The following is a 27,061-nucleotide window of genomic DNA, read 5'->3' on the forward strand; positions in this document are numbered from 1 at the left end:
AAAAGAACGACTACTGTACAGATCTTATAATGAAATCTTAAAAAGCTCAGTCTTCAGTTGTGCAGATTTTATATGCTTAACGAAAAAAAGGTAGTTTATTTTAAATATTAAACATTCTAAACACACAAACACTCAACTTTTTCGACTTGACCTAATTTTGCTCGGTCAGTTAATATGGCAGTAATATGCTATAGTTGCCCAATCTGAACAATGTTATTGGAGGTTATAGCATTGGCTTGTATAATAAGGCAAGTCAAATTTTGAGAAGGTGTCTTGTCGAAAAAAAAAAGTTTTCCGTATAAGAACTTGATTCCGATCGAAACAATTTCTTTAAAATTTATAGCGATCAACTGAAAACATTTTCCATGCAAGGAGTTTATTTTGATCGTTCAGTTTGTATGGCAACTATACGCAGCCTTTTGGGGAGAAAAGAACGTGTGCAAAATTTGAGAACAATGTCTCAAAAACTTAGGGACTAGTTCGCATATATAGAGTCAGACGGAAAGACGGACATGGTTAAATCGAATCAGCTCGTCACGCTGATCATTTATGGCATATAAATATTTTATTGGGTGTCTGACGTTTCCTACTGGGTGTTATAAGCTTGGTGGCGAACTCAATATACCTTTTCAGGAAATAAAAAGGCAATAACTGTAGCAGAATTCAATTCGCGGAACTCTTAAGGAAAATTCCTGAACCACCGATTTTAAAAAAGCAGTTTGTTAGCCCACTTGCTTGTATTTGATAAGATAGAAAATCATATGCAAAAATGTATGACCAAATCCGTTCAAAATTTTCATTTTATTTCTTTAACTATTATAAAATAATTATAAAGTACGGTTTAACTGAGCAAAAGCTTACACAAAGACCAGTTCATTCACCATCTATTCATCTATTCTATCACAAATCTGCCTTAGCTTAATCTAAAGATAAAAGGTCGATAAAAAACCTAGCCCATTTGGACAAAGGACAGAGGAGTTCTCTGCAAAGAGCTCTCCGTGAAGCAGAGTTTTATGCTACCTGATCACGAAAACGTCTTTTCAGTGAGCGCCAATCGGCATCAAGGTACTTCATTACGAGATACGCTTGGTGCCTGGTCAGTCGCTGGATACTTCTGGCTCAGAGTAGAACGCAGGATATTAATTTAACTACTTCTTCTTAACAGAATTCATCTCGCCGCAGGCTTAGAAGTTCTAACTGGACATTGTTCAATAAGCGTTCCTGAGGTAAAGCTGAAAATCTTGTCGGCCGTTAGTTGTCACACTTATATGGAGGAAGGTGAGATGGAAACTGTCAGGCATTTTCTCCTCCATTGTCCAGTTTTTGTAAGACTGAGGTTGAAACATATCTTGAACAAACCTGGTGAAATAACCGGAATTGATATTAGACGTCTCAAGTAATTTGTGGCGGACTCAAAGAGCTTTTTCGATTTTTGAGCATATTTTCGATACATGTTTAGGTGTATTTATGTATCACAACGAAACGGCGTTTTCAGCTGCCTTACTTCGATAAAATATTTCACAAAATCTTCTGAAAATATGTGCAACTCAACTTTATCGAACTTGATTCTAATATTTTTGTTAAATTTAATATTATGTACATTTAACGATGCATACGATGGAAAGTTTCATAACAAATATGGAGCTAAAAATATTCTGATTAGAAATATAATATTAAACTAAAACGAAAATTACATAAGTTGTAGTTATAACTTCATCACAGAACTTTGTGTCAGAAAAACACTACTCTACAACTAAAAATATTTAACTAGTTCAGAGAAGAAACAAGTTAGCTTCACCCAGTTTACCAATTTAACCAATGGTTTTGCTCCATAATCTAACTAGAAATTATTTGTTTATTTCCTAAGCTTATACTTGTATGAGATTGAACAGGTTTTCGATCGATGTTTGACAATTGACTAGGACAACAATATGTTCATAGATATACTCGTCGCCCTTTCTAACAGAGTTTAATTTGTGGTTCATATTAGTTGTAAAATATTTCATAACTTGTATTCTTATATGTAGAATGTTGGTACTCTAAGCTGCAAATATCTAGTAATATTTGCAATTTTTCACCTTCTTCTGCTAGAACTTGTCTAGCTTTTATAATAGGTACACACAAACCATTTTACCCTTGGCTCAGCGTCAAAGGAAATGTACAAGATCGCATACACAAATGAACACAAATGTTAAATCGCATCAAGTTAATTTTAAAATTTCCCATTAATCGGCTTATTATAAAAGCATATTCCAAAGTAAATATTGAAAATTACGTTAAGCATTTAATTCGTTAGAGCTTAGTTGTGACGTAAAGTGAAATTTTAAATTGCAATTCAATATATGGATACTCGAGAGTAGCTAGATAAAAATATATGACAGCTTGTTGGATAAGGATTACATTTATAAATGGGAATATATGTATGTAAATGGTTTATTAATAATAAGTAGCTCAGCTGTCGCGTAAGCTTTAAGAGTTTTTAAATTTTACAGGTGGCTCAGTAAATATAATATATTTATTATAGAGACTATGTATAGGCTTAGATATACAGACATAGTTATATTCATACTTATATTTGTAAATATAATATTAAGTACTCTCACTCACTCTCTCCACTGCAGTGGAGTTATCTATCTTTTTTTTATAAATTTCTTAATACTATGGAGCAAAATCTCGAGAAAGTTTTATGTTTTCATTAGAATTCAACAATTACTAGAATTTTTTATTGTTTGCCTTAAAATCACATCACTAGATCACCACCATATACCTGTGATCAAAAAGTAAGGTTTCATTATTTATTTTTCCAATTTTTCGGCCTTCAATTCCTTCTTCGATTTGGTTTATGCACAGGAATGATATGGGCCAAAGTTGGTTGAAATCGGTTGAGTAATTTTTTAGATAAAATTTTCAAAAAGAAGCGAGTAATGGTACTCCCATTATATATTTGAACCGATCCATCCTATCTGTGGTCCACTGACCACTGTATCATCCTCGTACTGTGATCCAAAACTATTTTGCGTAATTAGACAGTTACAGCTCTTTTAGAGCGAAACTATAAGAATTTCGAAAAAATTTTAAATTTTATTACAAATAAAATTTTTTATATATTTTTTTACTATGCTCTTTGCCTTATATTCAGCTACTTCTAAACTGCTGTATTAAAGCGTTTATTATGATCTCTTTATAAAAATGTATTTTGTTTTATTTTTGAGCTGTTGTTTAAACTCAAGCTGTTAAAAACAAAAGTGCTAAATATTTTTCCCAGTATCTTGCTTTTATTATTTCATATTTGGCATACTCTTTCCTTCGAAATAAAGTAAGTGTAAATTTTTCAAATTAATTCCACTCTTATATTTTTATGCCGCAAATTCAAAAATCTATGAAAAATAACAAGTTTAAGCTTCATGTCAAAACATTAAGCCAAAAATGTATAACGGGTGTTTCAAAAATAATTTAGAAATACAATTTTATAGAGAAAATAACATAACTTAATATTAACTGATTGTTTTTTCGAATCATACTACTTTTGAATAAAATTAGTTAAAGTTTAAAATGCATTCAAATGCTTAGGCTGCTATCAGAGGGAAATTAAACTTGTAGCTGAGAGGCAAGAGCATGATAGATAGAGACCAGATATTTGGAGTTTATATACTTTCTCTCTCCTTTAAAGATTCAAATATTTTAAGAAATCATCTGTTGTTTCACCATTTTGAAAATAAAATTTCTTTCATTAATATTTGTATACCCTTAACAGGATATTTAAAATTTGCCACGGTGTTGTTCAGATCTGACGACTATAGCATATATTTTATTTTACGAGTTAGCATCACGAACTTTTGCAAAAATTGTTATCCAAGGCATCACTACAATCTCTGAACATATTGTACAGATCGGACCACTATAACATATAGCTGTCATCTAAACTGGCTTATGAATATCAAGATATAGAACTTTTTATACCGATTTATGCAAAACAATGCGCCCGTAAAGGGTATTATAGCTTCGGTGCAGCCAAAGTTAACGATTTTTCTTGTTTGGTAATGACTAAGGAGTGAGAAAAAAGCTGCAGCTGAGAAATGCGAGTTTGAGAGAGAGAAAAAAATATATAAAATAAGCTACCGATTTATTCGTTCTTTCACTTCTTTTTAGAATTCGTCTAATTTATTGTTTGTACTAAATAAATTCTCAGTTGACTCACAGAGCAGTTATAGCTGCTACCTTGCCAATATTGCTACTTTACTCAGTTCTTAACTTAAAAATCATAGGGATTTTAGTAGAAGGCTTCCAAGATACCAAATGACAATAATGAGACGGTTTTAAACATGATTGCCGAACTTTACAGGAAATGAAATACGACAAGAACGCTGATATGCCATTAAGGCAACGATCGTTCTAGTGTATCTCTTCAATTTAAGGTCTAAATAAAACAGTTTCTAATGCTTCGGAGGTGCCCATTGTTGAGAGAAATAGAGTTTATAACTGTATAAGAGAAAAAGAGAAAGCAATCGCTACTCGACGAACATGTGTGCTACTTCTTGACGTATGCACATTTTGGAATTTTATCAAAAAAAAAAAAAGCTTTAGATTTTCAACTTACGACCCACATTTAATTTTTGGAAAACTTTCGAAAGATTATAATTTGGTCTACGCAAAATTGATTTGGGAAATAAATTTGCAATATTTCACACTTTCATTTCCAACTTTGTCTCAACATTTCAAGCTAGAAATATGTGTCACTGTCAGCATAGTTTCCAATTGCACCACCCAGTATGAGAGGATTCAAATTTTTGCATTACAAAATATGCGCATACACATGTAAAAGCAGATCTAGATAGACTTGTAAATGTTTTCGCGTGCGTGCTTTCATAGCCTGCAAACATTAGATTGAAAATACGCTTGTAAAAGTTTTAAATTTAATCTCTTAAGCCTTGTACTTATGTGCATTACTGTGTGTAAATAAATATCTATGCACATACATATCTATGTATGTATGTATATCTGATATTTACGAACATTACGCATGTTTGTGATTTGCTCGGCGTGTACTTGTGCGCAAACAAAGGCAAAGCAGTTGCCAGCTGAGTGCAAATGTTTTTGTTGCAAAGTAAAGCAACATTAAAAGCCGAAAAACTTTTTATGATGGTGTAAAGCACAAATGCTGCGCTGTTTCACTGATTTGCTGCCACATCTTCACCACCATCGCCATCGCCATTACCATCGCCATCGCCATCGCCATCGCCATCTTTATTACTACATTCAGCCGCTTAGATAAATCTGTCTAACGCTTGGCGTGAGCTCTGTAAATGTGTTTGTATATATAAGTGTGTATGTGTGTGTTATTCGGCACCCCTTTAATGTTAACAAGTTAAAAAGTAAAATATTTGTAGCTTTTCACTTTCTTAATTTTTGCGTCTTGTTGTGCTTTTCAACGTCAACATTGCATTTGCTTTGCTCCTTTTTACATTATAGTGTGAATATATGTGGGTATCTGTGTATGTGTTTGCTTTTCGAAAATATCGTACTTTTTCATGTACTTTAATTTTTCGGCGTAATTCTATGTTAAGATACACACAAGCCAGTACAAAAGTATACTTTTGCTGCCCCAGGGATATTTACGAACCATTTTAGTCTGTTCTACCTGCTGTGCTCGGTAATTCGAACTTTTCTTGTTGCAAGCGAGCGCCTCATTCGGAAGAGAGTTGCTGGGTATCATATGTTAAGCAGACAAGTTTCACAAAATACGTACATAAAGGCGTACGTTGCAACACATAACTCGGAGGAATCGTGGCAATTTCGCAAGTATGCTTCATTTGTCCGGTCTGTGGGGAACCATTCCTGCTGAAATGCTCCGCTTCCAGGGCTGACGCTGAAAAAGAGGTTTAGTCAAATCGGTCGAAGTTAAATTTGAAAAGTTTAATATGTGAGCACACGCTTCAAACTTGCATATACCGCAATTTTTTTCTGACTTGAATGTTATTTTTTCGTATATTGACAATATATATGTAGAAACAGTGTGTATTTTCAAAAATTCGCTCAAGTTTTATTAAAAAAGTATTTGGAAATATATGGTATATAAGAAATTAGACATATACCTTCAAAATCCTTGGTTGTTGTATATGTTGTTTTAGCGGTCAAAAACATTCTCGAAATAGTTATGAGCGTTGCTGCTGAGCTGACAGTCATTGGGTGAATAAAATTCGGCTCCATTTCTTCAAAATTCGCAACCAAACTGTCGGTAGACCCTCCGAGTAGATCGAAGTAGTGGCTCTCAGTAAGAGTTTCAAGAAGTCTCTATACCTGTAAATTTGAAACCCATTAGTAAATTTTTAATAAAATACTTGGTAATGAGACGCAAACTTAAACCTTCCTGAACTATGTCGAATATTTGGTTCTAAAAAAATCCTTAAGATGGCCAAATGGACTCAAAACTGTTTGGGTTTGTATTATAGATTTCTTCTTAAGGATATTATAAGAGTAGTTAACCTTCAGCGATAATCCCGAACTTAATAAGAACATTTTAATATTGCCGGCTTATCTGGCAGTTGGCTTACGATAGTTTATACAGTTGATCATTTTTTGAAACCAGTTTTAGATTTCAGTCGCCGTATAATTACACCCTGTAAAGGATACATTAAATTTGCCAAGAAGTTTCTACCACCCACAGGGAAGTGTCGGATACCCTATAAAATATATATGTATATAAAAGATCAGCATGACGAGCCAAGTCTACCATATTTAACCTGTTTGTCTGTATATACGCGAACTAGTTCCTCAGTTTTTGAAACATCAATTTGAAAGTTTGCACAAAAAGTGCTGTGAATATATACAGCTCTTCAGAGAGCACACATAAAGCTAACCACAAAGTTTTTGTCATATTTGTTTATAAATTAATTTTAACCTTCACAAAATACCGTAGGTATTTGAGACCTTGCAATAAATGTGTCCCAGTTCGACTTTATACATCCAACATCCAACATGTGCAAATATTATAAATGAAACCGTTAAATTGCATGACGAAAAATTCAAAAATGAAATTAGTGCACATAAAACACCAAAATAAAAAAAATTAACGAATTTCTTCTACTCCACAGGGACCGATCCGAATCCATTAGCATCTGCGTACATGTCAACGGCCGCCGGCTTGCCACAATTCAGCAGCACCGCTTTATCGACTTCGCCACTGGCCAGCGTGGCATTGAGCAGCGCCGCAGCAGCAGCGGCCGGCAAACAAATCGAAGGTAAGTTCATTAGCACAGTATATGTGCGCCCAGCCATGCAGCCCAAGCTGGTGCGTGCACTTCCAGCGCCCAAGGTGTGAAATGGTCCGCGTACATCGATATTATTTGTGTGTGTCTGTATTTATTTTTTGAGACTTACAGATTTTGTGCATTTATGAATTTGTTGCGGCGCTGACGTGCGCAATGTGATCGATACAGTTACATACAGTTGGTGCCACACAGGTGTTGCAATTGGCAATGGCAATTGCAGTTAACACTGCACACAGTCCTTTCGCAATCGCTAGCATGGCATTTTGATTAATTTACCAAATGTCATAACTGTTCATATTGCTAACTGTATGCTGTGTTTGCTCGACTACATCACCGTCTGCACAATTTTCGAGCTTTCGAGCTGGTCACTATCGTTGCTTATTTGCTAGTGTTCCTTTGCTGACAGCTTTTATATGTTTGGGCAACATAGTTGTCGTGGTGGCGTCATCGGCTATTGTTTGATGCGGTTTTAGCGTTTTGCTGAATGTGCCAGTTAATGCTGTTGCCACTACTTGCCACGTAATTAAACAATTTCATGTTCATGTTCATGTTTCGCTTATGCAGACATGACACATTTGAGACGCCCAGCAGGCAGCTAACTAAAACGCCAACGTACCGTCATTAATCAAAACTTCCATCATAGTAACTAACTGTACACATATACATACACAGTTTTTTTCTTTTTTTAAACATAATGCTCATATTATATTTATTTATTTCCGGTAGTTGAATGTCATAGAAAATTTCATGAAAAAGTTACGTATACGACATGGTGTTTTATTAATTATTCATCATTTAGCTTCTGGTCATACCTATGTGCCAAAAAAAAAAGTAAAAATAACAATATTTTTACAAAGTTTTTAACGCAAATTATGAGTTTTAGACTTATAGAAACACAAACTAAAATGAACAGGCCAAAATTTTAACAATATGCACTAAGGAATATATGCAAACTATGATATTTTATGGACTTACTGTCAATGCCAAAATAAATTTGTATGTCGCAGATTTTACAGTTACCGTGGATAATAATCAGTCCAAATTTCGTGAGGATACTTCGTCAAATAAGAAAGTGTACCAAACCAGCATTGGATTTTGATCAATCAGTCTGTACGGCACACATTCTTCGAAGATTGTGCCATTGTTTTTAAAATAGCTTATGCCAAATTTCATGAGGATATCTAGTCAAATATAAATTTTTTCAAACAAGAACTTGATTTTGACGAACAGTTTGTATATCAGCTATAGGCTATAGTAACCCGATCTGAAAAATTTCTTCGAATATTATACCTATACTCTGGATAATAATCCATGCCAAATTTTGTAAAGATACCTCGTAAAATAAAAAAAATATTTATGCCCTGAAAACATCGTAATTTTTGCGATGTAAAATTTTTGTCTCTCTATTTTGATTTAAAATCTGAAAATTCTCCCGTCAAATTATTTTTTTTTAAGTCGATGAGGTTGTTTTTCGATGAAATTTCAAAACATGATTCTACCTGCGTTTTTTTGAGCTGCTACTACGAAAATACTGTGCATAACTTTGAGTAAAAAACTCCAGTACCAGCAATAAGCCAATGTGGTCTCGCCTAAAAATGGACTGCTTTTGTAAGCAGGTGGGTTTTGTCAAGAGTATCTCGCTCTGTCTCTTTCTATTTTCCTCTTTCTCAGTCTCTCAGTTTCACTCTTTCTGTTTCTTTCTATATATTTCCTTCTCTTATCCCTTTTGTAATCCCTTTATCGCATTACTTCTGTTTTGCAATCTCTCTCCTTTTCTCACTTCCTTTCTTGTGGTTTCATATGCCCCTGTAAGTGAAAAATACAGAAAACTCAGGCTATAGCTAAGCAGCTATGCGTGGAAATAGAAAAAAATTCATTCTGGTAGAAGGACCAAAACAGGCATATATAATTCTTGTGGTCTGACTGTTTTATGCGGTTTCAAGAACTGAAAAAAAAATATATTGCTAAATAATATTACTAAGTCTCAGTTTTATACTCGTAAAAGTTTCGTTGATAAAAGTATTGCAAGCAAAAACTATTTTTGTTATATTCCAACATTGAGAATTTGGGTACTCGTTGACTTTCCGTGACTATTGAGACTGTGCTGAATTTTTTAAGTACTATAGTACTTTGAGAAAGATATCAAGCTCTGAGCTCTTGAGAAGCTATTTTTTATAGAAAAAATAACAAAACAATTTCGAAATGTGTTAAAAGAGCAATATATTTCTTAAAAAACTATATCACATGTATTTCGAGGTAGTAAGTGTGAAAGTAAATTCCAAAATGTTAGACATGTCTTCCTCAAGTGAAGTTTTACGGTAAAACTAGACCCTGAAAATCCTGATAAATCAAATCGTTATGTGTTCCAATAACATAGAGATTAAAGGAGGTGTCTTGATGTCAAAAAGTGATTTCAAAAACCTTCTGCGTTCACAAAAACAGTATCATTATTAATTAGCATTGATTTGCCACGATATGCACCCATGACAGCTGTCATATAATAACTCCGCTCCATCAATTAAGCGCACTAAATCATAGCCTTTCAACATATTAATACGACACCCATTTCATTTCGGATTTTAAGTGCATTTAATGATGACTTATGCACGTTCATCCGCACACGCGCCTTCGGCTAAGGGACCTTAATGACCTTATATAAATCCATTACAGGTACCACACACACACGCATACACACACGAGGTAATACAATCAACACATTGCCACTGACCCGGTCAACCCTTTCGGCTGCTCCGCTTTTGTCACATGTGCCTCTGCCTCATGCATTCGCGCCTTGATGCACTAATGCAATTTCTGTTGTGTTTAAATTAATTAAAGCGAAATTCATACTCCAACTGCATACCTAAGTGCCAAAGCGTTTATGCGTACACACACGAGTGACACCCAGTAATTGTATGTAGGCGGCTCTGTGCATACCGCCCATGCAAAGAGCCTTGTGAAATTTTCAACGCCAAAGTGTTTTGTATGAGTAAATGCATTAATGCAGCGCCAACAAGGCTCACCTCTCCGGCATAGCTGGCCAAAGGCTGAGGGGCTACTCACTTTATAATGCCTGCTCTGTGTATCTACATATGGTTGTACGTATGTGTGGAGAGGCGCGCACGCATAGACGCTCTTGCGACCACAGCGTAGCCAACAAGGATATCGTAACAGCAATGTACCGTTGCTCAAAGCACCAAAAAGCTTCTTCAACTATAAACGAATTTGTGTACGTGTATGTCAGCCGCCTAACTTGCCGCTGATAGGCGACTCGTCAAAGAGCTGTCGAGTTGTCGTCGTATGTCGCTTGTGTTACCTTTGTATGCATGTACGGACTTACGAAAACGTGCTTTCCAATGCTAGTTAGTAGCTAAGGTCGAAAAATTTTACGGAGGAGACGTCGGTAAGCTAGTTTCGGTTTTAAAGGGGGGCTAATCAAGAACTTTCGTATTACTGACACTAAATTTTGAACACTATACTTTCAAGTTCTTTTAATGAATAATTTTTCTATCCGGTCCAGTATATAGGGAGTCGCTATTTTGCAAATTTCGAGTTTTTTTTAAGTTATTTGTATAGAAGACTTCTTAGTTAATTTCTAAATTGTCTCGAGATCGCTCTATGTAGTTTTTGAGTAATTCGCAACTGTACTTTGATGTCCTCTAATTGATATGTAAATAGTTAATTTAGCACAAATCTTTCGTTTCTGCTCTATAGGTTCTCGAAGCAGTTCTGACCAAATAAAGGAATGATGAGAGAAACAAAATTAAACAAATCAGCTGAATTTTGGGGGTTTCATAATCCGAGACTAAAAATACCTCTAAGGGTAGACCTCTCTCGAGAGAAATTCTTTTTTTTTCAAAAACTGAATTTGGACTGAAAGTCGAAATCTTCTCAATTTAATCCTTCGAAGCTTTCAGTGTATTCGACTGATATATGTTAGGTTAGGTTTGGTTAAAAAGACCGATCCTGGTTCGTTGTGTTAACTTAAACTACTATAAACTGATAATAAAGACTCTCATTAATCGACAGAGTGCTTTAAGCTTACCACAAATTTTTTGAGGCGGCTAAAATCAGTTTAGGGTTTTCTTTACATATGTGGTTTTCAAGAAGAAATAACCCTATAAAAAATGTATATTGGCTTTATTATAAAGATAAAGGTTTGTCATTATGTTATAAAAATGTTCGAACAAATTCCGCAGAGAGGTCCAATTTTGAATCTTTTTTTACAGCAATTGAGACTGTATGGCAGCAATGATGCACCGGATATTCTCTTCCAAGTCATCAATCGTCTTGGGCTTATCTGCGTAGACAAGCGACTTCTTGAATGCCACGTCATAGGCCTACGGCGCAAGATAATGCGCTCACCAAAAGTTTCCATCAATAAATTGACTTTTTCGTTGGCTGTATGATATGTAGCGGCGCCTTGTTGGATTCCTATTGACTGCAACATTATGGCGGGCTTCATTTTTGAAGAAATATCGACCAGTGATTTCTTCTGTCCATAGAGCACACCAAACAGTGAGTTTTTGAGGAAGTGATGGCGTTGGCTTGGGGATTATCGCCGTTCCAAATGCGACCATTTTTTTTATATACGTACCCATTCAATCAAAAGTGAGCTTCATCGCTGATCAACATTTTCTTAGGATAATCGGGATCGTTGGCCATATCGTTTTGGGACCATTCAGCGAACGTGTGACGCGCTTGATGGTCATTTGACTTCAATTCTTGCACGAGTTGGTTTTTGAAAGCCAGCAAAACCAAGATCCTTCCGTAAATCTTTCATAAATGTGAACTGTACGATGTCTCTGATGATTTATATTATCCACTTGAGTAAAGATTGTGTGAAACTAATCCATGTTTGCTCAAATTACCGACTCTGATAAGTATGAAATTTCAAACCAAATTGAATATAAATCAAGTAACAGCGGTCAAAAAGACCAACTGCGAAAAAAGTGTCGCCTCACACGTCTGAAAAAACACTGCTTTTGACTGCCGAATTGTTTAAACAGCAGTCTGGCAAAGGTTGGACAATGGAGGTTAAGGTTCTTGGATGTTTCTAGTTCACCTCCTTCCATCTATGACATTTTGCGTCCGATGGATGCTTGTTGGACAATGTCCAGTAAGAACTCTAAGTCAGAAAGACCTCGCTGTCACACAGGAACTGGACATCCACTGCCACCTGCTAGGCACACGCAAGGTCTATAGGCCGGAGTGGAGAACGACAACGGAAATCAAGCTTTAGCATCACAATAGATAACGCGGAGCATAAATAAACACATCGAGAGATCCCACCGTTTCCACGACAGGTGGGTTTACGTAACCGGAACAGACCCTAATTTTACCACCCAAGGACTGTCGACTCGGCAGAATTCTACCGCTACAAAAACACAGAGAGAAAACTTGGCACAATTTGTGTTCTTGATATGTGGCAACCCTGTTTTAAAAATAATTGTAAGTAACCTTCCTGAGCCCATATATACACAAATTATGAATTTCTATGCCTCCGTTTGATTTTATACCATCAATATCAAACAATAAATGGGATAACTAATTATAATTAAGTAGGTCCACATGTGCACCTAACACCCATTTGTCTAATACAGTGAATTTTCCATTTCAGTGTGTCCTATCTGATTAAGACATTTTAATAAACAAAAATCGAATCAAAATTATTAATTATGACATGAAGAGCACAGACCGCAACGCCTTAAATGCATACATTGTGCTTAAGCTTAAGACATAACTGTGTATGTTTGTATTCAATTACGCAATATGGCTAGCTAATGATAAGCGAATAGCTTGTATTGTATGTTTAGCGAGTATCTATTGTGTTATTGTTGTTCTAATTAGAAAGTGCTGTTACAAACAAATCCCTTTGAAGGCATTATGTTGCACCGATGCTTTGGCAACTGTCGATATTATTAATAATACTAATGCTTGCATGGCGCATCTTCGATATAATGGATTAGGTGGCCTATGTGCGTTATTGGACACCATTGCATTAGTGTGTGTATATATTTTAATACATGCTTGCATTAAAATTTGTTTGTGCCCATTCTACTTCACACATGTACATGTCGACTTACTTCAAACAAGACTCAAGACAATGCCTCAAGGCACATATGCCTACTAATATGCACATATGTATTATATGTACTCACATGCTTTATTGCGGTGTTTCATTTAATTGATAATTATTGTATATAAAGTAAAATTTAAATTATTCTATTGTGAGTTCCTTTTAACAAGTTTATTGATTTAATATGGCTTTTATTGAAGAATGCAGCGAATTCTCGAAGAAGCTGGCAAAATATGGTTACTAAATTTGGAAATCTTAAAAGACGGCTGCATCCAAGTGGAGCAAATTTTAATAAAAAGAGAGTACTAGTCACGTAGTTTTGTCAGATATTAGTATTACTGACACGAATATTAAGTTAATATTTTCGCAGCGCCGAGCGTAAGAGACTAGCGAATCGAACAAGCTATATCAGTTGTCAAAACAAACTTCCAGAGCTTCCTGTGCAACCTTCCGCCACCAATGTGTCTTCTGACATATGCACAATTTTTTTGTGCTTTCTTCTTTGCTGAAGAAAAAAGTTTAGTTTCGAGTAGTGTCAATGCCTTACTTTTTATGAAAACAATAATAATTATTTTCAAGTCTTAAGTTTTAAGAATCAATGAAAAAAGGTTTAGAGTTGCATTTTTGACACAAATTTGTCTTTTAACTCATTCACAATAGTACAATCGTTGTATTTTTAAAACAAAACTTGGCAGCATTGAATAAAGTGGGTTTACCACTTTAATGAGGTATCCTAGTACGCTCTTGTGCGCATTCTACTCGATAACTTTATTGTTTTGGTTCCCTACTCCTCGTTCGATCCACGGAAGCAGGGACTTCCCCCTAAAAAATTTAGTTCTTCCTCTTCGAGATTTTCTATATCTTCTTCCGCCTCTTGATTGTAGGCTGTGTCTTGGTTACCTTGGCTTAAGTTATTTATTCTCTGGATTTTAGGTCCAGTATTCCTACCTGATTCTGCCTGTCGCTTTCTAAATTGTTGTTGATTTACTTTTTGTGACTGACGCCAATTTGAATTATGGCGAAACCGTGATTCTGATGGATCTATTTCCATTGGTACTAGTTGATCTTGTTGATCATTTTCGTTGCCGTTCCTTTTCGGCTGTCTATTGAAAAAATGTGGATTTTTTTGGGGGGTTCGCAATCTCTGTTCTAAGTTGTTATCACCGATCTTCTTAAATCTGTTTGGATCTTCAGCAGACGCAGCGAAGTTTGTAGCGAACACATATCGTTCTCTATTTGCCTCGACCTCCTGGGCCAGGGCCAGAGCACCCGGCAAGTCATCAGGTCGAGAAGCGAAGAGAATGTCACACAATGGTCTTTTAAGACCAGAAATGAATACCCTAAGCGCGTCTGCTCTATACTTTGTGCAGATTGATTCCGCAATGGGACCCTCATGTGCCTCATGTAGCTTATTTCTAATTATTCCTACGGCTTGATAATGCCTAGAGCTGCCCTGATGGCTTCGAAACACCTCGTAAGCCGTGTGGGCGGCCTGACGCCAAGAAACGTAGGTGCTGACTTGACCGTCAAACTCTGGCAATGACTTCACCAGGTCTAAAGGTTCTTCACATTTAATGCCTGCAATGACTTTCACAGGCTCGTAAGTATGTGGCTTTTTTTACTGTGGTTAAAGTGGCAATTTGCTCTGTCAGTCGTGTCAATTTGTGGTAAAAGGACTCCTGTTGCTGGTGCAGTGCGCCTTTTACGGCAGCCTGTACTAAAGCGGTTATTTGGTTTGCGTCCATTACACCTATATTTCTATTCCTTGCGATCTGCAAACTACCGATCTTTTCTAATAAACCCTCAAGATCACTATCGCTCATCAAATCGTTGCGAACACGAAACTACAAATTAGACCACCAGCAAAACTCTATACGTTTCTCTATTAGAGCGCAACACTGTCACTATTAATCAATTTTCCACGAATCACTTTGAAAAGAAAAAAAAAATTGAGCACTCAACTTACGCAATTATTATTAAGCTATCCATTGAAATTGATCCAGTTGTTGGTAATTCCTTTTAGCCTCCTTCAAGTGATTCAGTTGTTGGTAATATTCTTTCAATTATTCGGTCGTAGGTTCAAACCGCGGTTGGGCGCCAATTATTTTTGGGCACTTGTGTGCTTTATTGAGTCTGTTCTTAAACTCCCTATTCTACCCTAACTTATTTCTATCCTAAGCTACAGCCATCACCGTCGTCGCCGCTGTCGTCGCTGCTGTTACGTTTGTTATTAGTATTCACCTGTGGGTATGTTGACTCAGCGATTCCCACGGTTTGAATTGTTTGTTATGACTCGATTCCACAAGTGGAAGTATCGGGTATCGTCTTTTATATTTTGCTAAGTTGCGGAAATGACTGCAACAATGTAGTCTAAACAATTTACATTTACCGAACATTAGACTGCGTTAACTTATACAAACCAATCCCCAAAAAGCTCTTCATTTGTCGGAACGGCCGATATCGGTTCACTATAGCATATAGCTGCCATACAAACTGAACAATTGGAATCAAGTGCTTGTTTGGAAAACTCCTTCATTTGACAAGGTGAAATACAGGGTTGCAAATAATGCATTAAACATTTTTTAATCAACTTTTAATTATTATTATTTATTTTGTTATCCCAAATACGAAATTATAAACTAAAAATCATATTAGTACTAATTACGGAATTAAAAACTATTCTTGAATTTCCGTTTATACTGGCTGCATCGGCCGTATCAGTTTTCACAGCTTAAGAGCCGTTTGAATTACTTAGAATTAAAAAGCTCGCAACCCAGGTGAAATAGTTCGTACTGACATGCACTAAATATAGATTTCGAAGCATGTCGAGCCGACTCTATCTGTTAGTAAATCTCATATTTATTAAATTTTTAGAAAAATCACCCAATATTTTTTCCTTCTGCAATTTTCGTTAATTTTGTTTTGCTTATGAACGAGAAGGTATTGAATATAGTGTAAATATAACTGTCGACAAACAGTATTTTCGTAGGTCTCTTCAAAATGTTCTCTTTTGGCATTTATTAACCATTTGATTCTAGTTCTTCAATTGTCATAGTGACTGGAACTAAATATATTACGGCGGGTATTAAAATAAATCAAATTAAACTTTTTTAACTTTAAGCACGGAAATATTATTCTTTTCACATAAAAAAAATATTTTTGTTAATAATTATGCATATGTTATGTAATAAAACGACTATGATTTAACGGCCTTTGCCTTCGTAAAAGCATTATCTCTTCGCGCTTACGCTCTATTTTTTAACCTCGGCAGTTTTTTTCACTAATTTATTTCGAAAATTGTCTAAACTCCCAAATCACCCATAATTTTGGCAATATACCTATTGTACATACAACCAAAGCAATTTGTTGTGTCAAGTGTAAACACCAGAATGACAGATAAGGTGCAGTGTCATATAACAGAGTTTTTATTGTTAAATATGAGCTTGTGCGCATATGAGCCGTAAAGAGCCAATGAACTTTAACACCAATTAAATTTTGCTTGACTGTTTTGTTAAATGCTCGTAAAAACCGCCAAAATCACTCATAAAGTTAAATCACCAGAAAGGAGGGAGCGCCGCATAATAAAGTATGTAAATAAAGCAACATATGAGAGCCGTAGAAAATTAACCTAAATTACCAAAGCAGACATGAGCACAAAATATACACACATACGTACATATGTATGTAGCTAGCTGCATACATTTGGTGTTAAGTGCGACTATGTGTAACGGTTGAACTGAACTAATGTGTACTAGTATATATGTATGTATTTTATATTGCCTGTGCGCTTTAATGAGAATTTAAGCACATTGAGTCGCTGGCGTTGCACCATGGCAACTTGTGTGCGCTGAAACAAGTGCTAAATAGCAAACACACACACACTCACTCATGTACGTACGTGTATTGTACATGTAATATAGTACGCACACATGTACATATTTGCTTAGACGTAAGCGGTTCAAAAACTATGGCGATAGAACATAGCTAATGAAACGGCTGTCATTTTAGTTCGGTATATGGAAAGGGTCGCCTAAAAGCTCGCTATCAAAAATATAAAACTCCTCAACATCAGTTGGTTTATGGAAATGCCAATTAGTGCCAAAACTGAATGCAGTGGCTCAAGATAATTTCATTAGGTTGTTTCAAGGCATCGGTTATTTTGGCGTTGCTTCTTTGAAACACAACAGGTTTCAAGAATGTTTTTTAAAAATTTTAACAGACTTACCGAAATAATTAAATAATAAACGGCAATGAGTTTCTCCATAATCTTAAGTTGGGGTGTTTGTTATCGTCTTTTTTCGAGGTAAGATATGTGCTTTAAAAAACAGTTTGACTGGAACGGGATTTTAATATGCTTATTCGAGTATATCCTTTAATATACTAAACACTAAGCTTTTATATCGCTTTTCTTTATATAATTGCCATATTTTGAAGCTTCACCAACCTAAAAGTGTGACGCAGCCGGCTGTCACCCTTTTCTGTCTTAAACTGGAAAAAGCACTAACAATTTAGTTAACGACGGCTTATGTTGGCCATTATTCCATTAACATGCTTGTGTCCTATATACATATGTACATATTTTGCACAGCTGATTTAGATTAAGACACTTGCGCAGAATGTTGGCATTAACAACTTTAACATAGGCACAATAACGTAAACAGATACATATGGGTAATATGTATACAAGAATACATATGTACATGCTTATAACTATAACTAAATATACGTACTAAGGTTAGTGGACCTAAATAAATTCTCATTGTGGCTGAAGATTGATAAAAGCTTGCAGGCTTGCTTTGCGCTAATATTTTAATTTTCACAGCTTAGTGCTCTAATAATATTTAGAAACAAAAAAATATGCTAAATAATACCCTTTACGAAGACAAAAGATTTCAGTCCAGAACTTGGTTTTAATCGTTCAGTTTGTGTGGCAGCTATATGCTATAGTGGTCCGATCTAAATAGTTTACTAGGAGGTTGCACCTTTGCCTTGGGTAAAAATCCGTGCCGAATTCGATGAAGATAGCGAGTCATATGTTCTCCCAATGTTGCCCTCCAGAAAGGAGAGAAATAAGGGTAAGGTAGCCAAAGCCATGGAAATAAGTAACTATACGGATGGATCTTAACTAGATAATCGAGGGAAAGGTGGTGTCTTTACAGCAAAATTAGATACTAGAATCGCCTTCCGTCTATCAGGCCACTTTAGTGTCTTCCTAGCAAAGATCCCAGCAATTAAAGAAAGCTTTTATATTTTCAACAAAGAGTGTGCTCACAAGTAGGAGTCAAGCGGCTTTGAAATTATTAAAGTCTCTTAGGGATAGTGATTGAATGCCTTGCTCTCTTAGTGCATCTAACATAGTATTTCACGATAAATCTGCAATGGGTTCCAGGACATAGTGATATTCCTGGTAACTGTGAAGCAGTTAAACTAGACTCCGAAAAAGTGGGCACTTGTATGTCTCTGGATACTTGTGTTTATTTAAGCGACAAACATGTTATTAATATACTTAGTTCAGTCTTGGTGAAGTCAATCCCTAACTTGGTCAACATCAGGCAAACGTGGCATGAATGGAATATGGGCCGCACATGACGACTGTCTAATTAGCAGACATGCTAGCAGACTGGTTTTGTTATAGAATCCTGCTGTTATATAAGCTGTCAGGAGGTAGAAAAATTGGAGACAATAAAACATCATCTATGCGAATGCAAAGTTTTGCATAGAAGAAAATCGCAAATATTGGTCACGGGTTTTTGGGCCAGTTAGCTTACTCAGATGAGAGTTATTCTGGTAATTGAAAATGGTGTCCTCAACTGTAAATAAGATTTTGTAAAGATTTTGAAAATTTGAGATTAAGGATCTCCAACTTGTTCCCATTATACCAATATGGAGACAAAAGTGTCTTTCCTTACAAGCGTAACAGTATTTAAGTTTTCGGCAATTCCGCTTGGCCAAGCACCCATATTAGACTTATCTCTTAGTTAGTCGGTGTCATTGATAGTAAGACTGATTAGACTTATTCTTCGATTTTTTGAGAATATTGTAGGCCGAATATGATCGCTGAGCAAGGACTTCTACTCTACACATACCTATTATAGTACATATGTAACAAAGTTAAAATGTTTTTTACAAGCGCTTAATATTAATAAAACAAAGATAGAATTTAAACCCCATGCCCTTATCATAAACAAAAAAATTTTGAGCACACCTAAATATCCTTTCGTATCCTGGGAGCATATTTCTTAACCAACTTCTTTTATAATTTCTTTTGAAGGGTATAAAAGCATAATTAATATATAATATTAATAATGGAATACATATTAGGTTCTAAAAATGGATAACGATTTATTAAAATTTGTGTTGCTCAGAAAATGTATGTAAAATTTTCAAATGTACAATATATAAGCTCAAATATCATATATACATATGTATATTTCATTTCGATATTTAACAAGGAAATATTTCACGAAAATGCTGATTATCTGATATTCTTTAACTCGCATATGTAACACCTGAAATTCACATCAATATAATGACTATACTCAAAACCAAATAACGAATAAGATAACTTTTATTTCAATTCCACTTAATTTTGTATTTTTCCTCACTTACAGGTCCCGAAGGTTGTAACTTATTCATCTACCATCTGCCGCAAGAATTCACCGACACCGATTTGGCATCAACTTTCCTGCCATTTGGCAATGTCATCTCTGCCAAAGTCTTCATCGACAAGCAAACCAATCTCTCCAAATGTTTCGGCTTTGTCTCCTTCGATAATCCCGAATCAGCGCAAGTAGCCATTAAAGCGATGAACGGCTTCCAAGTCGGCACCAAACGTTTAAAGGTGCAGCTGAAGAAGCCTAAAGATGCATCAAAGCCATATTAGGGACAACGCGACAGAGAGTCGCAACGCGAAGTTGGCTGCAGCAAAGATGAACAGTATGCAGAAGAGCGGCACTTAAGAGAGTGGAACGGAGCTAACAAGTTGAAGTCAGGAATTGAAGAATTGTGGTGAATAAAAGAGAGAGATAGTGAATAACATTTTGAACTTACTGGATTGATGTCGACAAGCTGTTGTACAGCAACACAAACAAACAAAGGCTGTATGCTGTGGTGGTGTTGGGGAATGCTGTTGGTGTGGGAGGTAGGAATACAGGCAAAGCAACTATTAAACAGCTGCTATTGACACACGCACAAACACACACACATACTTAACAACACACACACACACATGCTTACTTTACTCAAATGTCAGGCGTTCGTGTAACTGCTTGAATTATGGCCAATTTGTTTTTGAATTAATGTGTATTATCTGGAAGCTTAGCTTTAACTGTACACAATGTTTTTTCTTTTTCACTATTTTTTTGTAGTTTTAATAGTTTTGCTTACAAAGCAAATAAAAACAAATTAAAAATATTATAATATTATAATATTATGAATATATACATATATTATATATTACTGAATTTTATGTTGAATTGTTAATATAAAACCAAAAAATATATTTTTGTTTATTATCTATATTGGATTTAGTTTCTAAGTTATCTGTAGCTATAGCTTGTTTGAAGTTCTCACTACACGAATTTGTTGTAAGCTTATCAAATTATGGAAACAAAATACCATAGAAATTTTACGACGTTGAATTGAGTTGTTAACTGTTGCCCACAGGCTTCTTGTAATTTCATTTTTTTTATCTTATCTTATATATAACTGCACATTTGTTACATAACATATAAACGAACAACGAATTTTCATATTTTGTACGGACAGAATGTTAATAAATTTTACATTGTCTTATGTTGTATAGCCGATATTTGAATTGCATTCACTATGACTAGGAGTAAGTGTCGCTGCAAAAACAATAAATGCGCTTAACCACATTTTAAGCTTAAAGCTATGCTTTTACATGCATATTTACAAAGAGTTAGCACAAGTGAAATATGTGCTCATGAAGAAGAATGCATATATATATATATATTTTCAAGTATGTGAATAAAAGTACAGCTGTATATACTGTACTTATGCAAACCCATTGTCACAAAGTTATATCAATAAATGTGAAAATTTGTGCACAAATCTTTCTGAAAGCACATTTTGTGAATTTAAAATATTTAAAAGGCTTTACAACAACATATTTTATACATATTGCACTAAAAAATATATACTATACGTATTTTTCTTTGTACATGAAACATTAATGTCGTAAAAATTTGATACTTCTGTGACAAAATTGCACGATTATGTTTCAAACACAAATGTTTCGCAAATATTGTTAGTTAAAGCGTTTGGTTGACAAGCTTTTAGGTATAATTTTTTTTTTATATTTTATTAAAATGCGCACATACATGCAGAATATGTAAGCAAATATGTAAAGACCTGGCAGGAAAGATTCCAAAATAATTAAAAAATAAATTTAAAATTTTTTTGATGGTTTTACTTTTTTCTTTAAATTAAATTTTCTTTTAATTAACAACCTATTTTTCTATCTTTATACATACATACATGCGTATAATTAATAAAACAAAATTTAATTGGACAATTTTTTTTTATAAAATAATTTTTTTTGGGGTACCATAAAATCAATTCTGTTAGTCAGAAAGAATTGCTATAATAATTTTGTTAAAAAAATAAATAAATATTATTTTTAATTTTGTAAATATTTTTGGTAAAAAATTTTAAAATATCAAATTTTAGTGCCTATTTAAAAAAAATTAATAAGTTTAGTTTTTAAAACATTTTTTAAAATTGTTTCAAATATTTTTTTTTACAGTAATATTAATTGGTAAATAATATTTAATATATGTATGTAATTATATAAAGTAAAGCGCGATAAGGTTCGTGTAAAAAAATTTTTTTTGCAGATTTTGAAATATTTTAATCACAAAAAAAAAATATTATAAATATTACTTTGCATTATATATATTGTAACAAAAGACCGCTTTTATATTTGTGTAAAGAAAAAAAATTTGCTTACTTTTTAAATTGATTAAAGATATGTATGTATGTATATACAATAATTTTTTTTTTTTTAATAAATTAAAAATATTTTTGTAAATAATTAACAAATATTATTTGATACTTTATGAAAAAATTAATAATAAACTACTTTACCATCAATTATTAAGTTAAACTGCAATGTATCATACATGTTCTTCAATTTCCTGCTGGGTTTTTTCTCACACACACACGTATGGTATAAGCATGTATGTGCTCTACAACTTTGTAATACAACGTTAAATAAATTTCGTTACACGCTTTTCATTTATACATATACTGTTTATGTATTTACTCGAACGTTAATTCGTTATTTATGCTCTTTTTTCTCTCATTTTACATGGCAATTACAATATAAAACACACACATACATATATATGCACATTTACTTGTAAGTCCTATTTTTTCAATATATTTGAAACTGCTTTCTTAATGCATTATCTATCTATATATATATATATATATGATTATTATAATTACTATTTGCTGAATTTCTTTGTTCTTTGTAAAATGAAATCACGCGCCTCTCATTACGTTTCGGGGGCGTGCTTACACCGATTATGCAACTACATATTCTTGTATTTTATATCAATAAAGCTTTGTTTCTCTTTGAAATTTCTGTATAAATTTTGTGTTTTCATTTGCTTTTGCGTTTGCGTAGTTGTATTTTCTGCACACATACATACACATATGTATATATATATCTATGGTTTATTTAGTGTTTAATTCGCTTATGTTATTTGAGTTACGTTTGAAGTTGTAAATATTATTATTATTATTTTATAATTTAAAATAGCTATGCTTATAGCAGTTCTTAGATCACAGTTAATTAGTTAGTTGTTGCAAAATAGTTGCATATTTATACGGTACTGAATTCACGCCAATATTTATGAGCGCCAGAAAAAACCACAAAAGTTTTATCCAGAAAGGCCTCTTCTTGGCATGATTCACTAGTTGCTGGCTTCTAGTGACTTAGTATAAGCTACTTTTTGAAGCTACTGTATTAGATATAGTCGTTTTCGATTCGCTATTTCCCTGCTCGCTATCTTTGATATCAGTCATTGCTTGAACAGCTTCTATAGTTTGTTCGATTCGCTACTCTCTAAAGTTTGGCGAATTGAAGACAGCGAATATTTAAGTCGCTTAAGATTGGCAGATTTAGATCGACAGATCGACCAGAATCTTGTTACTTACTCATAAAGAGGGGATATTAGCGGACTTTCCTTAATTGATTTAAACTATACTTGAGTTGTGTTTCCCACAGTCCTTTATTTTTGCAAGTAATGCTCTTCATGAATGACACTCCTTTTTTTTTGTTTTTTTGGTGAAATTGCCAGTAGGAGGATAATTTGACCGTTTTTTACTCATAAAAGACACAACTGCTGTAATTAGCCTTCAAAATAATATCATAAAGCTTCATTTGGGTAGCCCGGAGTCAACTCTATCATTGGAATTTGTTTTTTATTCAAATTGTTTTCAGAGACTTTAGACTCACTAGTTAACATTATATATTTGCGCGTATTAATGAAATTTAGGATCTAATGTGGTGCTGTTTGACGAAAAGTGTGTTTCTTATAACAGTATTGACCATTAATGTCAACCGTGGGTGATATGTAGACTTTGCAATACCTCCAAGTTCTTGCTATATACTAAAGCATTACGTTTGATAGGTAACCGGTTGCCATGCATAATAGACGTTTCGGTACACGGCTGCTTAGCGACTACTATACTAAAGCTAGTCACCAAACATAATAGAGATATTAAATAAATTCTTCATCATGAATTAGAGGTAAAAATTACATAACATAGTTTCGATCTTCAAGTAATTTACTATTAATTGTGGCAAGATAACAAGATATAAATATATTTTCATGACTCGCTATTTCACTAAATATTGCATTAGTAATGGGTTTCTTATTGAGAGGATATACAATATCTCAAAAAGTATATGTAAATAAGCAAAGCGCCGAAGCTATAATACCGTTCACAAAGAAAAGAGTTTTCTATAAAAAAATTGATTGTAAGCGGTCAATCTGACATACAGGCTTATGGTAAAGTAATTCGATATGTTTACGTTTCCTTGGAGATTGTGGCGTTCGCCTTGGCCAATAATTTATATCAAATGACGTGAAGATATCTCGTCAAATAACAAGTTTTTTATGTAAGAACTTCATTTTGATCGTTCAGTTTATAGGGCAGCTATATGCTATAGTAGTACGGTATAGACAGTTCCGATAAATGAACCGTTTCGTGGGTAAAAAAAAAGTGTGCAAAATTTCAAATCGATACACAAAAGCAAGGAATAGGACGCATATATACAGACGGGCATGACTGAAACGACTCAGCTCATCACGGTGATCATATACAATACATAAGGTCTCCAACCTTTCATTCCAGGTGTTACAAACTTCGTGGCAAAGAGACATAGCGATTACATAGCTGTATTCAAATTTGAACTTTAGCTCTCCTAATAGGCGGCATTGTTAGTGGCTAAGGCGTATTAATAACCCTTACCTTCACTATTGCAAGTGAAATATTAGCATTGTAGTTTAACGCTCGGCTTTTGTTGCCAAGCTTCTTGGGGCTAGGTGTGCAAGCACAAAGGCAATTAACCCAAGCAAATATATAGCTACGTATTACTTACTGGCCAACTAATGAGGGTCAATGGGCAAAGAAATTTGAAAATTAAATCTAATTGGTGATTGTGCACAATAATTTAGGTCACGTGCAAAATGTACTTCACAACGCTGTGATGCGAAGGTGAAGTACCACGAGTGCAGAAATGTGCTCTGGGCTTTCTCATGCTATTTTGCTATATAAGGATATTTACTCGGTGCTGCAATTGGAGAGAGAAATGTGATGTGGAAGACAATCATCATTGTGCTTTATTGCGTCATGAAGGATGCTCACAGAACTTCTTTAAAAAAATAAAGATAAGTTAATAATATGAATGCAATTGGAATATAATTTCAAGGATTTGACTGTCATCACTGTACGCCTTAGATATATAATCTCGTCGAAGAAATTTTTCACCTCATATCGTAAATAATAAGTCGAATGATATTGGTCCATTGGTCAGTCTTAATTTTTTGTTTCAGCATAGGCAATTGACTTGATTTACCCTCACAAAAGAATGTGATATGGATTTTTAGTAATGTCAAATGGGGGTTAATTTTAATTTGAACTGAAGTATACTTCATACAGGACGTCAACGCCTGTTGCGACTCGATATCCAATTTTGACATTTTATATAGTCTCTTGAACTGCAAAGCTCCAAAATATTTAAGGCGTGTTCTAAATAAGGCTGGACAGAAGCACAAGAGGTGTTCCAGCATCTTTCTCATACTTATTTGCCTGTACTTTCTGTATAGGTCGTCATAACTAATGAACGTCCGGCACGCATGTGATGCCAGCAGTCCTTTCAAGATCATGTGAGTGAAAGGCAGTCGTGTTTTTCTTCGGGGCTCTTGCACATGATTGCTTGCCCTGCTGTCAGCCTTTTCGAATTTTCATTGTGTATCGTTTTTAGCGACTAACGTATTTCCTGTATTGATTCGGTAGCCAGACGGACAGCGCTTTTCGCAATCTCATCAGTTATTTCGTATCCAGGAATTCTTTTGTGGCCCGTAACCCAGTATATATGCAACTCGTATATATGCTTCTAAGGTTATTCTCTGACTCTATTATCCATTTTTGATACGAGGTCATCTAAAAAAATTGGTTAAGAAAATATTTTAAGAGAGTCTCTTACATTCGACTTCACATATCATAGTATTAAAAAAGCAAGAAAAATAAACTCTATAGACCATATGTTCAGAAAAAAATATTTAATTGGGTCAATTTATCTTCAACCCTTAATCAATCGCTAAAAAAAGTTGGTCGTAAAGTCAACGTGACATGCACCGGTAGACATAAGAAGATTAATATAAATGACGTGCTTAAAGTGTAGAAGAAAATCATCAAATTAAGTTTTAGTTTTTAAGTATTCAAATTAATGTAAATTTGTCAATTATTAAGCTTCAAACTAACGGGAAAAATATTAACAAGGCAGTAAAATTATGTTTAAGCCTTTACTTTTAGATTTTACTTGAATTTGACTTACTTTCTTTACAATTTAAAAAATATCTAATTTAAATCAATATTTTAGAAGGGCTTTTAAGACTATAATAAACTTGGCCAAAACAAATACATAAATCATTAAAAAATATATACAATGCTGACGATTCATAAATATTTAAACTTTTTATAGAATGAAAACTCGTTTTTTACAGTACGCTCTTCTAGACATACTCTAATCATGCCGCATTTGCATTTTATTCAACCGTAACCATAATCAGCGTTAGATGAAAATGTAAACATTTCTCAACAGTTGAACTTGAAAAGAAAAATTGACAATTATCCGTCGTCGAGTCGACTTGCTATTGAAATAAATTTCCTTGGCCACGATTGCGCCATAACAAAGTGTTCTTTGTATGTTTGTGTATCGGTTTGAATGGAATTTTTTTTTTTACTTCTTCTTCCACTTCTACTTCTATTTCTACTTGGCTTTGCGTTGTCATTTAATTTACTCGCCACATTTAATGGAAGGCAAAGAAAAAAGGAGAGCTGCAATTAGGAATGCAGGCAGTCGCCCGGCACTGCATTGTCGACTCAATTGCGGTCGTCTGCAAGAACAACAACAACTACAGCGTTGAAGTTGGTGACCATCGCATTTAGCATCGCCGCT

At 34.4% G+C, this 27,061-nt stretch overlaps 1 protein-coding gene across 5 annotated transcripts in view; it reads left to right on the forward strand.

Annotated features, from left to right (window-relative positions):
- Window positions 1–22,962, forward strand: part of bru1 (bruno 1) — a 239,688-nt gene extending 216,726 nt beyond the window's left edge. For all 5 annotated transcript variants that reach the window (XM_070106206.1, XM_036366791.2, XM_036366792.2 and 2 more), the window contains 2 exons: window positions 7,092–7,238; window positions 19,956–22,962. In XM_070106206.1, coding sequence (XP_069962307.1) covers window positions 7,092–7,238; window positions 19,956–20,227 — 419 coding nt within the window. In that variant the 3' untranslated portion in view covers window positions 20,228–22,962. The remainder of the gene's footprint in view (window positions 1–7,091; window positions 7,239–19,955) is intronic.
- The last annotated feature ends 4,099 nt before the right edge of the window (window positions 22,963–27,061 follow it).

The sequence above is a fragment of the Bactrocera oleae genome, chromosome 3 (genome assembly GCF_042242935.1).
Source record: "Bactrocera oleae isolate idBacOlea1 chromosome 3, idBacOlea1, whole genome shotgun sequence".
Taxonomy (NCBI): Eukaryota; Metazoa; Arthropoda; class Insecta; order Diptera; family Tephritidae; genus Bactrocera; species Bactrocera oleae.